Here is a 14,684-nt window from a genome sequence, read left to right as displayed (position 1 = left end):
TCACGTATATTGTTTCAATATCTTATATTATCTTTATTATTAATATAGATTGCAAATATATACATTGAATCATATTATACTGTGTGCTTTTATTTTGTCAGATATATTCTAATATTGGTAGAGCTGCACGAGCATCTCAAGCAGTTCCTCATACTTCAGGCTCGAAGAGTTATGCGAGACGTAGAAATGAATTCGTAAGTTCTTTTGAAACTATTTGAAACTTTACTAACATATAGCACGTATCATAATATATAGTTTGCCAATATACTTTCCGTATGTGTAGATAGTAGAGCATGGAAGGGAGCCTGGTGAGGTAGAGTTTTATAAGATGACCCACACCCACCGAGATGGCAGCTTTGTCCGGGTGAGTCGAGAGATATAGTTGTATGTATTCATTTTTTATTTGATAATAATTTTTTTATTAATTTTACTTCTTTTAAAATATTAATCTGACTGTTATTTTTTCTGAGAGAGATATAGGAAAGAGCTACAAATCTTATTTCAGAGCGTGTCGGGGAGTCATCATCATCCGACGCGGCCAGTCGCGTCGAGGCTCAGGTCTATGCTGAATTGATGGGCCCAGAACGTTATGGTCACGTGAGGGGTTACGGTATCGGAGTTACCCCCACTCAGCTATCTGCAGTGAGCCGATATACCCAAGATGCCAGACAAGGTACTAGCACTGCAGAGGTTTGTAGTTTGAAGACAGGGATGGCACAGATAAAGCAGTCATATGAGACAAGGATAGAGGAGATGAGGCAGAGTCATATGACTGATATGGCGGAGTTGAAGCAAAGCCAAGAGTTGAAGATACAATCTTTGCAGGATCAGCTTGACCATATTTCATCCTTTTTGCAGAGATTTGCTCCTCCGGTACATAACTAAATCTATTTGAATATTTTATGTAATTATAATGTATTCTTGTATGAGCGTGATGACTTTCGTATTTTTAGTTTCTAAAATATTTTTTTTTCTTGTAGGTTGATGATACTTCATCTACTCGTAGAGATGATGCCGTCGACCCTTGATACATATCGTAGATTGTGTACTTAGGAATTTGAGATGTATGTTTTTAGAATGTTTTTGAAGTACAATGTAATCAAATATGATAATATGAATGTAATCAAAGTTCTTGTTTGTGACGTGTATTTTTTTATATATGTGATTCAGTGTATTTGTTTTGTTAGAATTTAATGTACACAGAGTATTAAAAATTACTTTTACAAAAAATTTTTTTTTCAAAAAAAATTTATTGCCGACGCTTTTAAGCGTCGGAAAAGGCAGGCCTTTAAATAAAATGGCACGCCTTTAACGACGCTTTATCGCGTCGGCTTAGTCCTAACGTCGGTCCAAGTTTGCCGACGCTTTTAAGCGTCGGTTGCATCCGCGAGGAACGACGCTTAAAAGCGTCAGTATAGGTCGACAACGCTTTCTTGACGCGTTGGCCTAAACCGAGCCCACGCCCACCTGCCCGACGTGTTACCCACGCTTCGGGGAGCGTGGCCAGGAGATCTACCGACGCTTATAAGCGTCGGTAAAGACCCAAGAAAGCGCCGGGACATCTACTTTCTTTTGTAGTGTCTTTTGCCTGTGAGTTCATCTCTCACGTTGCAAGCTCAGATAACAGACCATTTCCCAGTTTTTTGGAACATGGCCACCTGAAATTTTATAGAATATAATATTTCATTTATTGATACCACAAAAATGTGGTATCATCCCCTTCCACAGAAGGTTACACAAGTAGGTCTTTGAAATTAAAACAACAAATGGGAACTTGAAACAGACCAATATATATGAGCATTAATACTCAAGAAAAATGATTCTTTCAGTAGTGATTGATAATCAAGCTTATAGTACTTCTGTTAAACCTTAAATCAAGTCTCAATATGTATGCTAGGTTTTCCTACAAAACAGGCATTTACCTATATAACTTGAATGGTCCTTCTTAAGTTTCATTTCAGCAAGACCATATTTAACTCTCAGATCAGATAAAAATGTTGCGCCTAGCTTTAGGGTTGGTAGTAAATACAAATTCGGGATCCTTAATCAAATTAAATCTGCACCACACATTATAGGGTTGGTAGTAAATACACTGTCATGTCTAGATTTTAATTAATTTAGCCGACCACCTGGCCTTGAATCTTGAAATGAGTTTGTGTTTATGTTCTTGCGGCAAATACTACTTGAGAGATTAATGCCAAAAGGCATCCTCGTGCACGGGGCTCTTACCATTGCAGGATCTAGAGAGGGTCAAATATATGCAGCCTTACCTTTGCATGAAAAGAAACATATCCCGTAATTCAAAGCCATTATACCCACGTCACAATAGAGAAACCTTACCGCTGCATTAAGGCCCACCCTCTGAGAGGTTAAATGCTAACTGCAAACAAAAATTTGTCAAAAGAGATCCTTTTCTAAGTGGTTAGTTCATACTTACATCAACCGGTACTTCATATACCAAACAAAGTTCGTTTGTTAGGCCACATAGAATTTTCTGCTAAAAATAAACAAAATAGACACCCAATCTATATTTCATCAAATTTTATGACTTTATCCAAGGGACAACTCAAAAATGAGAATTCAAGCTTATATTTTCTTTGTGGTTCGACATCGATCTGAGTCCATAATACTTCCACCTCCACAAACTACGTTAAAATTTTTCCCCCTTTAACAATATGACCAATAGTAGATGGTGATTTTGTATGTCCCATCGACAAACCTATCTAACTGAAGTATGTAATTTTATGACTCTATCCATCTTCGGGATCAACATGTAATTTTATGATTCTAACTGAAATATTGCCATCATCAGCATGCTCCCAAAAAAAACATTCAGATGATTGCACACGCTTGTAGCAGAGAATGGAGACGAAAAGACAAGTTTCCTAACTCAATTTTTTTCCTCCTTCCACCAAGTTTTATTGCAACTGCTAAACCTCTCAAAACATTCCACTAGTTTGTTTCATTATTTTTTAATTAAAAAATTTACAGTGCCAATTAAAAATAAATCACAGGAACAGTATACCGAAATTCCTGCATGCAAATCCAACTCAATGCATGATTTCTCCTCTTCAAATTATTCCAAAATCAAGAAAATAAGTTATCAAAAATCCTAATAAACAATTCAACCGCCTAACTTATCACAATAATTTACATATGTATAAGATGACAATTCGCTCCTTCAAACGCCATTGCGCTCCTCCCTGGTCTTCTCCTCGCCATTGCATGCGCTGGGTCTCTTCAAACTCCTTGTGCCGTGGAGCAAGCTAGCCGGCCGCTAACCTCACTAGATTTGATTCAGATTGCATTTTTTTTTTTTAAGTGGGTTCTCTTGATTTGGATTCACTCTTGTTTTTCACTTATTTAAGAATTAATTAGCTGAGCTCAAATTTCTGGAAAGCCAGGACCTTGGCTCCAAAGAAATGTAAGCACTCAGGTTATCCGGCCCCAGTCTACATAAATAATAGGAGTTGACAACTCGTCCCTTTGCTCATCAGTCGTCAAATAATGTTTGTCACGATGATTTGGACGAAATATTTGTGAAATATTTTATGAAATATTTTGAGCATAACAATGGATAAAATAGTTGTAAAATAGGGTTTATCACAATGATCACACTCCTCTCCCTGGCAAGGAGCAACTGTAGGCTCGAGTGGCATCTCCAAATATTTGGATCTAAATAATTATATTCCAAGTGCATGGGACTTCTTCCCTTTCTTCCAAAAAAAATAAAGTTATGTTTAAAACATATATTTAGTTGAGTATAGGACCAAATATAAAATGATACAATGCAGGTGAGACATCTTTTCTTTCTTCGAAAACGTATATACGTGAGTATGTCTACAAACAAGTATATGATGTGGTGTTTAATTAGGCTGTTCAGATTTATATGCCATTTGAGCAAAGGAAATGATATTTATACATTGATGAATCTTTTTGGACTGTCAGCTTGTTAAAGATGAATTTGAGTTGATGAAGAGGCTTCCTGGGTCCAAATCTGGATCTAGTTTAAGAATCCAAAATGAATTAACATTCCAATCAACTTTTCGAATTGTTCGGTAATGATTAGAGGAAGCCCTGTATCTTGGTTGAGTTGTCACTAGGAAAAGCGTGATTTAGACCTAACCGCATGTTATTTCAAGTTCTAGATCCAAATTAAACCATTTGACTGACGGGATCAAGTTGGGTCAAGTATAAGAAAATTTATTTTAAATCAATTTGATAATTCAGGCTAAGGTGGGTGCGCAGACCCAACATAATGTACTAGGTTCTATGTCAAATCAAATATAGGATCAAGGTTAATGAAATTAACTTTTTTTAAAAAATTATACTATTCATTATACATTTAAAAGGTGAATAAATAAGGACATCGATAACAAGTAGAAAGAATTAGAAAACCAAAATTAATATAAATTTCTGCTACCATATATCTATGCCGTTATTTAACTATTATTGGACCTTCGATATAGACGAAAAAGCTTAATCCCATCGTACAAACATTTGCGTGGAATTCGATAATTATATGGTTAAGGGTTCTTAAAGCAAAGGGTTTTTGGATTCAATCAGATTAGACCAAGCTTAGTAGGATAAATTGGACCATTTTAGCCCAACTATTATATGGATCATATAAAGTATGAAAATATATGACCTAGATTGACCCGCTTTTTCGAGCAAGTCATATTTTTGAACCACAAGTCTAAGTAATAGGTTGGACCAGGTGAAATCCAGATGGCACCAGGTCAAGATAGGGGTTAACCGAACTCATTTGTGGCCCTAAATGAAGGGTCTTTGTGGAATGGATTAAGTTTACAATTTATAGGTGAACATGAGTTGAATGAGGTTAGTTATGCCTCCAAGCAACAACAAATTATGGGCTAAATTGAATGGATTAATAATCTACATCAGCGTTTTGTTTCCAAAGGAAAATAATGTCGGTTCAATATATAGGCCAGATTCAATCAGTGAATTGAGTATGAGAAAAAAAAGGAATTGAATATATCCTTTCATCAAAGGTAAAATAAAAACAAAATCCTAAATCACTATTGAGATCAACAAAAGCAATGGAAATAAGGAGTAACTTATGCGCCAAAACAGACTATGCTACTTCAGTGAAGCAGATGTAGCAGCAATATGAAAGAAGTTTGGCTCGAAAGGCCAGTAAGTAGCACAACTTCTTTCAAATTAATGCATTAATTCTCACCTCACTAAACAGACAATAAATTAGCCAAAGAAAACCATTGCACTCAATTAGATTTCATCCTTCTATGCTCCACTGGTTTGCAACTTATGCATATATTTCACATAAATTTAAAGTACGGATACATCATAAAAATAGTTATTATAGGGAGATAAATTTGAGCATGGTCATAGTTGAGAAAGAACGTCGGTCATGTTTCCACATGGCTTGTACAAGGCCTCCAAGGGTTCAGCCTTGGGCATGGTGAGCCCCAAGCCTTCAGTCATGTCCATCTCCTCCTCCCCCGTTCTCTTCCACTCAAAACACTAAATCAGAGACCCCAAGGCTAACCCCATAGTTCTCATGGCCAAGCCCTCCCCCGGGCACCTCCTCCTTCCAGACCCGAAGGGGATGTTCTTGTATCCCTCTGCGTCCACTTCATCAAACCTCTCTGGCCTAAATTCCAAGGGATTCGTCCATAGCCGTGGGTCCCTTTGTATAGCATAAGCATTAACCAATAAGATCGTGCCGCGTGGAACACTATATCCCTGTACGACACACTGCTCGGATGACTCGTGCGGCACGAGAAGAGGGCCTGCTGGGAATAGACGAAGAGTTTCTTTGATGACATTCTGGAGGTAGTGGAGATTGCGAAGGTCATGGTCAGTGACGAAGCGGGCATGACCGACTTGCTTGTCTATCTCGGCTTTGGCCTTCTTTAATGCCTCTGGATGATTGAGAAGCAAGGCCAATGCCCACTCCATGGTTCCAGCAGGAGTTTCCGTTCCCGCTGATATTAGGTTCTGAAATAAAATGATAGTCATTGTTAGATGTGCGAAAACGAGATAAATAAAATCATTAGATGAAGGCCACCAAGGTCCTATTTTTTTGTTTTTTTTTCCTGCAATTTAATTTGAAGAAGATGTTGTTTTTTATCCCAGATATAGCCCACACTGACCTGACACCAATTTTTATTATTATAGGATATTAATCTTGGTTCTGGATTCAAAATAAGGGCCTCCAATATGGTCAAGGGATATGGGTGAGCTTCCTATCTTATTTTATTGTATTTCAAATAGGAGATAACAATCATCCTAATCACCGTAATTGTCTCCGATGGATGAGAAATGTTATAAAGTAATACCTCATGAACTTTGTCCCAAACTCATCCAGGAGCGTTTGTGAGGTACTTCTCCTCACCAAGTTTAATTACTCGAAGATGGAGTCTAGTTGTGCTACTCGTGGGTACATCGACCAAGGAGCACGTGAAGTTTTTATTTCCCAGCATGGTTAGGTATCAATTGCTTGGACTTTGGTTCTGTTACTGTATTTTAATGTTGACGTCGTACATTCATGGATGATACATTAATTTATTTAGTGGTTGGTATTTTATGGAGGATGGAGGAGTACCACGCCAACTTATTTTGAGTTTTAATGAATGTCACCTTCCCACCTTAATTTCTTGCCAGAATCGGTGGAGGCAGAAAAATAAACAAGGAAGGAATTCTATTCATTTAAACATTTTTTCCCCCGTCTCTCTCACGGGGAAAAACTTCCACTGTAGAGAACAGTTTGAATAGAGTTTATGATTCTTGGTGAGAGAAGTAGATCGAATCAAAGAAGTTACTATGAACGTACCAGAATTATTCCTTTGATGATCTCGTCCTTGTAGTAACCAGGCTCGGCCTCCTGCATCTCCAACATAACATCGATAATAGTTTTCTTTCCCTCCTCTCTTCCCCTCTTCTTTCTTCGCTCCTCCACCATCTCTTGGAACAACTCGTCCATCTCCCTCGCTAACCTCGCCATCCTTTTCTCGGCACTGTTCCACCCTGCCCACCTCACCCATGGCAAGAAGTCCTCCAAAGTCGATGCCCCGCCCACCAAAAACACCTCCTCGATAACTCGCCGGAACTGCCGCCCCTCCTCTGCCACCTCCGTGGCCTCCGCCCCGTAGTACCTCCTCCCGGCTATCATCTGCATGGCCACATTAAACGTCAGCTCCGAGAACCTCGACTTCATCTCCACCTTCCTGAACTCGGCTTTATCTCCGTCGCCGAAGAGGTGGCGGAGGAGCGACCGGACCTCAGCAGCACGGGAGGCAGAGAAGGCGGAAACTCGGGCGGGGGAGAAGATCTCGAGGGTGGCGATCCGGCGGAGGTTGCGCCAGTGGGGGCCGTAGGAGGAGGCGCCGAGGGTGGTGCAGTCGTAGCCGAAGTACTTGTTGGAGAGGAGCTGGGGGCGGTTGGCGAAGGTGATGTCATTGACGGTGAAGCAGTCCTCGGCGGCGGAGGGGGAGGAGACAAGGAGGACGGGGCGGGAGCCGAAGCGGAGGAGGAGGAGAGGGCCGTGGCGGGCGGAGATGGCGGAGAGGGTGCGGTGGATGGGCTGGCGGAGGAGGTGGAGGTGGCCGACGACGGGGAGGGCGAGGGGACCGGTGGGTGGACATCGGAGACGGGCGTTCTTGGATTGGAAGAAGCTTTTGGAAGTAAAGAGGAGGGCCAAGAAGAGCACCGCACAGTAGTAGAAGGTGGCCGTTTCCATTTCCTTTGATCTCCGCCACGGGACTGCCTCCGCGTCCTCCTTATCACTTCGTTTGCGTGTAAGGCGGACTTCAAGCCGATGTGATGTAAGCGATGACGATATATAGTTTTTTTGTGTTTGACCTAACACTCGGTCCTTTTTTTAAAAAAAAACTGGACTTTTTTTTTATTTTTTTTTTAATAAACGAAAGGGAAGAAGGGAAAAAGAAAGGCCTCTCCCTACTCCCGAGTAGCAACTCCACACTGCCCCCCATATTCGATGCGGGTAGACAAATTTTATTTATACCCTCTTCTACCCATGGGTTACCCCACGTGTGAGTACGTCACCCCTGCACCACCTAAATATCAGCAGACCAGATTGCGATTTTACAAAATAAATCAGGCGAGGGGCATCCGGTCTCCACAATTAATCGATGCCCAGCATTTCGAACCTGGGCCACTCCGATAAAATCAAAGTTTTGTTTCCATCGTGCTACCACCTCGGTGATTAAAAAAAAAAAAAAAACCTAGACTTTGAGGCGCCGCCCTTGGCCCATTAAAACTGGCCATTAGGATCCCGTTTATTTTTTTATCCACAGCCATCAGAGCTGTGGATCCAGACAAAAGAAAAAATAAAAACAAAAACTAGATAGAAAATCTCCAATTATTGCACGGCCTCCCAACCAATTTATCGTCTGACTATTTTTTTTATAAGATAGGCAGATCATATATATATATATATATATAATATTACATAGAGCAATCGAAATATTTGATAATTTGCTCCACCAAATAAAAAACAACTTAGTCCATAATGCTCCACCAGTCACACTACGAGTGAAGTTGACCTTAAAAAAATTCGGAAATTGAGGTTCCCGATGATAATAAAATAACAATGGTAGATATGGGTTGCCATAAAAGTCCGCCTCGTCATCATCCAAGCCATAATACCCTTTAGTAGATGGATTATATATGTCCTTCAACAGATGGTTGAGGAATCACCTTTTATCCAGCATCACCATAAGTAACAACAAAATACATTCCCATCGAAACTCCTACCAATTCAATATTGGGGGCAGAAACTGCACCATCGAAGTTAGTGTTTAAGACGCCAAGAGAAGGACCGACAAGATTCGCAGAAAAATATCAATTCATCTTCAACTACAGTGAGTCGGTAGCTTTAGTTACAGCATGGAAAATTTAGGTCTCCAACTTAGTGCTTGCCGTCTCACATGCAACCCTTTTTTATTATTATTATCTCGTGGTCTTGTGGTAGTAGTATAGAAAATTTTTACGATCGGCCCGGAGAAACATGTAGTGGTATGTGACATAACAAAATATGCTCTCTATCTAAATAGCCCTGCAATGAAGGATCCACAAACCACCTCAATGATGAGGTGTGTTGGTGATTACCAGGGGAAGCAATTCTTAATCTCTCTTCAAACATGCCCCCAACAGTCACAATCTTTTAATTCATGAGAATCACTGGGACCAATTTGTTGATGGCCAACTCTGACTCCCTTGAGCTTGCAATTTTATTGATAGCTTCAGAACAAGAAGATTAATAATGTTTTTACAAGAAAGAAAAAGATTAAGAACAAACAAAATAACTGGAGAGAATTGGAGCAAACGATTTGATCATTATTTATAACATTTTCTTCTTTACTTTAATCTCTTTTCCTCTCCTCCTCCTTTCTTACTTCATTTTGATGCCCAACCTTATGTAGCTCCTCTCTTTGTAGCCCAGACTTGAACTAGTCCTTTAAAATATATAAATGATATATTCGATATGAATTTACAGTTTCAACCAAATTACAGAAAGAAAGTATAACATTCTCCTAATATTCATATATATATACACACACACACATACACATACACATACTGTACGATCTTTATTTAATTAATTTTACTGATTTTATTTTTCTATTTTGATGAGCTACTGTGGGTCTTGCTTTCTTCACTTGCTAAACGCTTAAAAATATATTCCCTCTAGATCCTTTATTTTCTTTTTGAGAAACAAACTTCCTCTTAATTTGAAATCCAATATTCAAGTTATCAGAAAACTGATAAATTCAAACAGGATATTTATATTTAGAAAACGGCAGAAAGGGAAAAAAAAAGTGCAGCTCACGAGATATCTTATTATCAGTTTTGATGGTTTCCAAGAAAGAGATGAACCGAGAGCATAAAGCCGGCCCTGAAGCTAATTTGACTTAATTTTTTTAAAACAAATAATATCATCTGCACCAACAACGTTCTATATATGTTTAGTTTTCCAAAGCAAATGCATGTGGGCGGTGCAGAAAAAATGAACAAGATAAAGTTTTCCTCTAAAGGCTGTTGTCAAATTAATATTTTTTGGAAAGAAAAAATAATTTAATAAAAATACTGCCAAATAAACAGTTTTTGAAGACTTGCTCAAATGTTAACCATATAAAAATTCTGTGAGAAAATAGAAGACTGACCGGTTTTCTTACTGGCACCCCTTTTATTTCTGGACAAAAAGGAAAGAAGTCATGCCATATATTTTATTATGATAATATATATATATATATATATATATATATATATATATATTATCATAATAACTAGAAATTCCAGCCCACTAAAGAAGGAATTGTATCTCATATGGGGTGCACTAAGTGGTCATTCATGCCCCCAATCACAACCACTCGTTTCTATGAGCTCCATTCATCAACCGCTCATCTCAATGCATTACTATAGAAATGAGCACGTCGTATAGGATATAGTTCCTCCTAAGAAGCAGACTAACCAATGACTCTTATCTTCTTGCAGAAATTATTTAGACAATAAAAATCTTGACGGTCCAAAAACCAAACCAACATGGATATTATCCACTACGCAGCCATCTTCTTAGCAATTCTCCTCATCCTCTTCACCCTACTCCACCAAGCAAGAACTCACCACCTTGTCCTCCCTCTCTCCCCATATTTGCCCATCTCCATCTCCCAAAGAAACCCCTCCGCTTCTCCCTTCCTGCTCTCTTCGTCAGTTATAGCCCAATTATCTCTCTACGCTTCGAATCCTAGACCACGATGCCACTGAGGAATGCCACTCCAAGAACAATGTCATCTTCACCGACCATGCTGCCTCCTCGCCGTGAAACACCTTGGCTACAAATACACTACCATCGTATGGGCTTTCTATGGCAACAACTGGCGGAACCGATAAAATCCTCCCAACAGCTCGACTCCACTTGTTCTCTGGTTTATGGAGAGAGGAGGTCATGGTCTTGCTTAGATGGCTTGTTATCGACTCTAATGACAAGGACTAGTTTTGGAAGGTGTTGAGGATGATCACCGAAAAAAGGTATTTTGGGGAGGATGTTGAAGTCTCTGAGGCGGCTAGGAGGTTTCAAGAGATTTACAACCGATTCCCTCCATGCAAATCTAATTCAATGCATGTTTTCTCCTCTTCATATTTGATGATGGAGTGCCTAGGACATACATATATGATGCAACACAGATCACAAGTCCCAGCCCCATGGGTCGCAAGTCCCAGCTATATAGGTTGTGGTCCCGTACATATAAGTCTCAAGACATGTCTAAGTTTTGATAATTAATTATTTTTTTGTATCAGTTAAAAAAGTTTGATGTTGGGGGCTAAAGGACTCCCTATCCGACTCCATAAAACAACCCCTTACAATCAGATTTTTTTACGCTATTACAAGGTATTACAAATCTGATTTTCAGATCTCAAAATTTTAGAAAATTTTGATTTTTGTAAGATTTCTTTTCGAGAACTTTTGATATTATTAGAAAAATTAGTACTTAGGATTCTTCAAGTTAGAATAGAACTAAAATTCCATATTAGAAGGTTAAAGAAAAGAGTCCCCTTGTATAACTTATATATACTCTTACTAGAGCTCCTCTTGTAATCATCTTAAGATTCTTGAGTTACTGGTTAATGAGAATTCTCTTATGAAAATTATTCTTGCCTTCTCTCAATTCTCTCTCTCTCTCCTCTTTTTGACGGATTCCTAGAGTTTGTGGATGAGAGTGAGAGAGCTATATGCTTGGAGTGGTCGCCCAATGAAAGAGAGTGATTCATCCCTGCTTCTCATCCAACTACTATCACATATTTCTATAGTGGGGTTTCTACCTCACCATAATCGATTGCACCGACATACCCTTTCTTTTTCAATATTTTAGTCCAAGTTTCAATACCTCTCTGGCCTTAGTTGGCATCAGTGTATGGTTTCAAAAAGCTGCTCATCAATGCAACATTGAAAGGTATGTTGAACGTGAGCAAGATTTACATGATATTGAGCTAGATGAATTTCGTCGCCGGCTTCAACAACTTCAGTAAGAAAATCAGCGATTTCGATGACATCAAGCATAACACAAACACTAACATCGTCAGGGTTCCAATTACTACTCTGGTAGAGAACTCTTTGATAATGAAAGCAAGTGTTCTAATAAGAAAGTAAAAAATTTCAATCCGTTCTACAACTGGCAAGCATCTTCATCGAGCTAAGAAGATACCCAACTTTGATATCAAAATAAACATCCCCGACTTTGAAGGATGCCTGCAACCTAATATCTTCCTTGGTTGGTTCCACACCATCAAATGAGTTTTCGAGCTCAACAAAATTTCCAATGATCGGTGTGTCAAGTTGGTCCCATCATGCTTTAGAAGTACGCATCAATTTGGTTGAAGAATTTGAAGTGATGATGTGAGCAAGAAGGATGTGGCAAGATACGAACGTGGGACAAGATGCATCGCGAACTCAAACGTAAGTTTCTCCATGAAGATTACAACCAAGAAAAATTCTAAAGCTCTACAATCTTCAACAGTGTGACATGACTATAGAAGGCTACACAATAGAATTTGAGTAACTTTTTAGAATTTGTGACATCAAAAAACTCAAAGAGCAAACTATAGTGCGATATCTTAAAAGATTGAATCCTCAAATTGAGCAAGTCATGCAACTCCAACCCTATTGAATACTAAACGACGTGATACGATTAGCAACAAAAGTTGAAAAGCAGCAACTAAGAACAAATAATTCATGCTTGTCGAGATATGTAGATGGAGCGTGCAACCGGAGAAGTTCCATATCAAAGACGTCGCCATCCCCAAAAGCCAGCATCTCCTAATTGTCTTAGATAAAGGATAAGGACATCCTTAGCAACCCCAGCCATTCCAACACTGGTGGCTCTAGCCCTCACAAGTGTTTCAAGTGCTTAGGCTTTCAGCATATTGAAGCCGACTGCCCAAATAGAGAGCTCGTCTCTTTCATTAAAGAAGAATCTTGTGCAGAATAACAAGCGAGCAGACAATTAAGTGGGACAATAAAAGTTAAGATGAAGTGTTGGGAGTGCATCTTATTGCAGCTGGTGGTGATATTCGTATAGTTATGCATCAAACAAGTTGAGTGGGGCGAAGCAATTATATAAGTGACGCCATTGTTATTGGGCTATCAATTACAACGTGGTCCTGGTAGAGAAATCGGCATTCCTGATTGATATCTACTTGATGAAAATGAAGATGAATGGGAGTGCCCCTTTAGAGCAATTATATATGCATCGATCGAGAACCTTGAGCTTCCTAATCATGGGGAACTACATAATTTATCTGATGCGGGGGCCTTTTCAGAGAGGTTGTCAACTCTTGCAAGTAGTGCTGATCCAAGAAAGGGTCCTAAGAAGCGCCAATTAAGGGAGCGATTGCTGCTACAGCAATCTTTAATTGGGAGGAAGAAATTTACATAGCAAGAGCACCTGGAAGGTTGGTCCTCATGGGATTTTGAATTGCTGATTATCGATCAGGAATTCAAGATGTTAGCTCTCAAAAGGTTGTAAAGCCAACAGTTCATGGAAGTAATGAGCTGAGTAGGCTTATTGCCACACCAGGAGATGCTTCCTTGGATGATTTATTTCAAGATCCAAACTAAACCATTTGACTGACAGGATCAAGTTGGGTCAAGTATATGAAAAATTATTTTAAATCAATTTGATAATTCAGGCTAAGGTGGGTGCGTACGTAGAACCAACATAATGTATTAGTTTCTATATTAAATTAAATATAGGAACAAGGTTAATGAATTAACTTTTTAAAATTGTACTATCCATTATACATTTAAAAGGTGAAGAAATAATGACATGGAAAACAAGTAGAAAGAATTAGAAAACCAAAATTAATATAAATTTCTGCTATTAATATTGTTACCATTATTTAACTATTATTGGATCTTCGACATAGATGAAAAAGCTTAATCCCCATCATACAAACATATGCATGGAATTCGATAATTATACATGGTTTAGGGTTTTTAAAGTAATGGGTTTCTGGATTCAATCAGATTAGCTAGACCATGCTTAGTCCCGATAAATTGGACAATTTTGGCCCAACTATTATATGGATCGAATTAAGTGTGAAAATATATGACATAGATTGACCCGCTTTTTCGAGCAAGTCATATTTTTGAACCACAAGTCTAAGTAATAGGTTGGACCAGGTCAAATCCAGATGGCACCAGGTCAAGTTAGGGGTTAACCCAACTCATTTGTGGCCCTAAATGAAGGGTCTTTGTGGGATGGATTAAGTTTACAATTTATAGGTGAACATGAGTTGAATGAGGTTAGTTTGGCCTCCAAGCAACAACAAATTATGGGCTAAATTGAATGGATTAAGGATCTACATTAGCTTTTTGTTTCCAAAAGAAAACAATGACGGTTCAATTGGCCAGATTCAATCAATGAATTGAGTATGGGAAAAAAAAGGAATTGAATATATCCTTTCATCAAAGGTAAAATAAAAACAAAATCCTAAATCACTAGAGAGATCAACAAAAGCAATGGAAATAAGGAGGAGTAACTTATATGCTAAAACAGACTATGCTACTTCAATGAAGCAGATATTGCAGCAATATGAAAGAAGTTTGGCTCGAAAGGCCAGTAAGTAGCACAACTTCTTTCAAATTAATGCATTAATTCTCACCTCACTAAACAGACAATAAA

At 38.7% G+C, this 14,684-nt stretch overlaps 1 protein-coding gene across 1 annotated transcript; it reads right to left on the bottom strand.

The window, feature by feature from the left end:
- Nucleotides 1-5,120: 5,120 nt before the first annotated feature.
- On the bottom strand, nt 5,121-7,781 carry LOC103704574 (cytochrome P450 81Q32-like). Its single transcript, XM_008787928.4, has 2 exons — nt 6,815-7,781; nt 5,121-5,979 (listed from the first exon to the last, which is right to left on the bottom strand). The coding sequence occupies exons 1-2, from the start codon at nt 7,718-7,720 to the stop codon at nt 5,503-5,505; spliced, it is 1,383 nt and encodes a 460-aa protein (XP_008786150.2). The 5' UTR covers nt 7,721-7,781; the 3' UTR covers nt 5,121-5,502.
- Between the last annotated feature and the right edge of the window lie 6,903 nt (nt 7,782-14,684).

This window comes from Phoenix dactylifera, unplaced genomic scaffold, assembly GCF_009389715.1.
Source record: "Phoenix dactylifera cultivar Barhee BC4 unplaced genomic scaffold, palm_55x_up_171113_PBpolish2nd_filt_p 000007F, whole genome shotgun sequence".
Classification (NCBI taxonomy): Eukaryota; Viridiplantae; Streptophyta; class Magnoliopsida; order Arecales; family Arecaceae; genus Phoenix; species Phoenix dactylifera.
This window is presented reverse-complemented; position numbering and strand designations above follow the sequence as displayed.

Coding starts and splice junctions, on each gene's coding strand:
- LOC103704574 (XM_008787928.4), bottom strand. CDS start 7,720: ATGGAAACGGCCACCTTCTACTACTGTGCGGTGCTCTTCTTGGCCCTC. Junction 5,980..6,814: donor TCATCAAAGGAATAATTCTG/GTACGTTCATAG, acceptor ATTTTATTTCAG/AACCTAATATCAGCGGGAAC.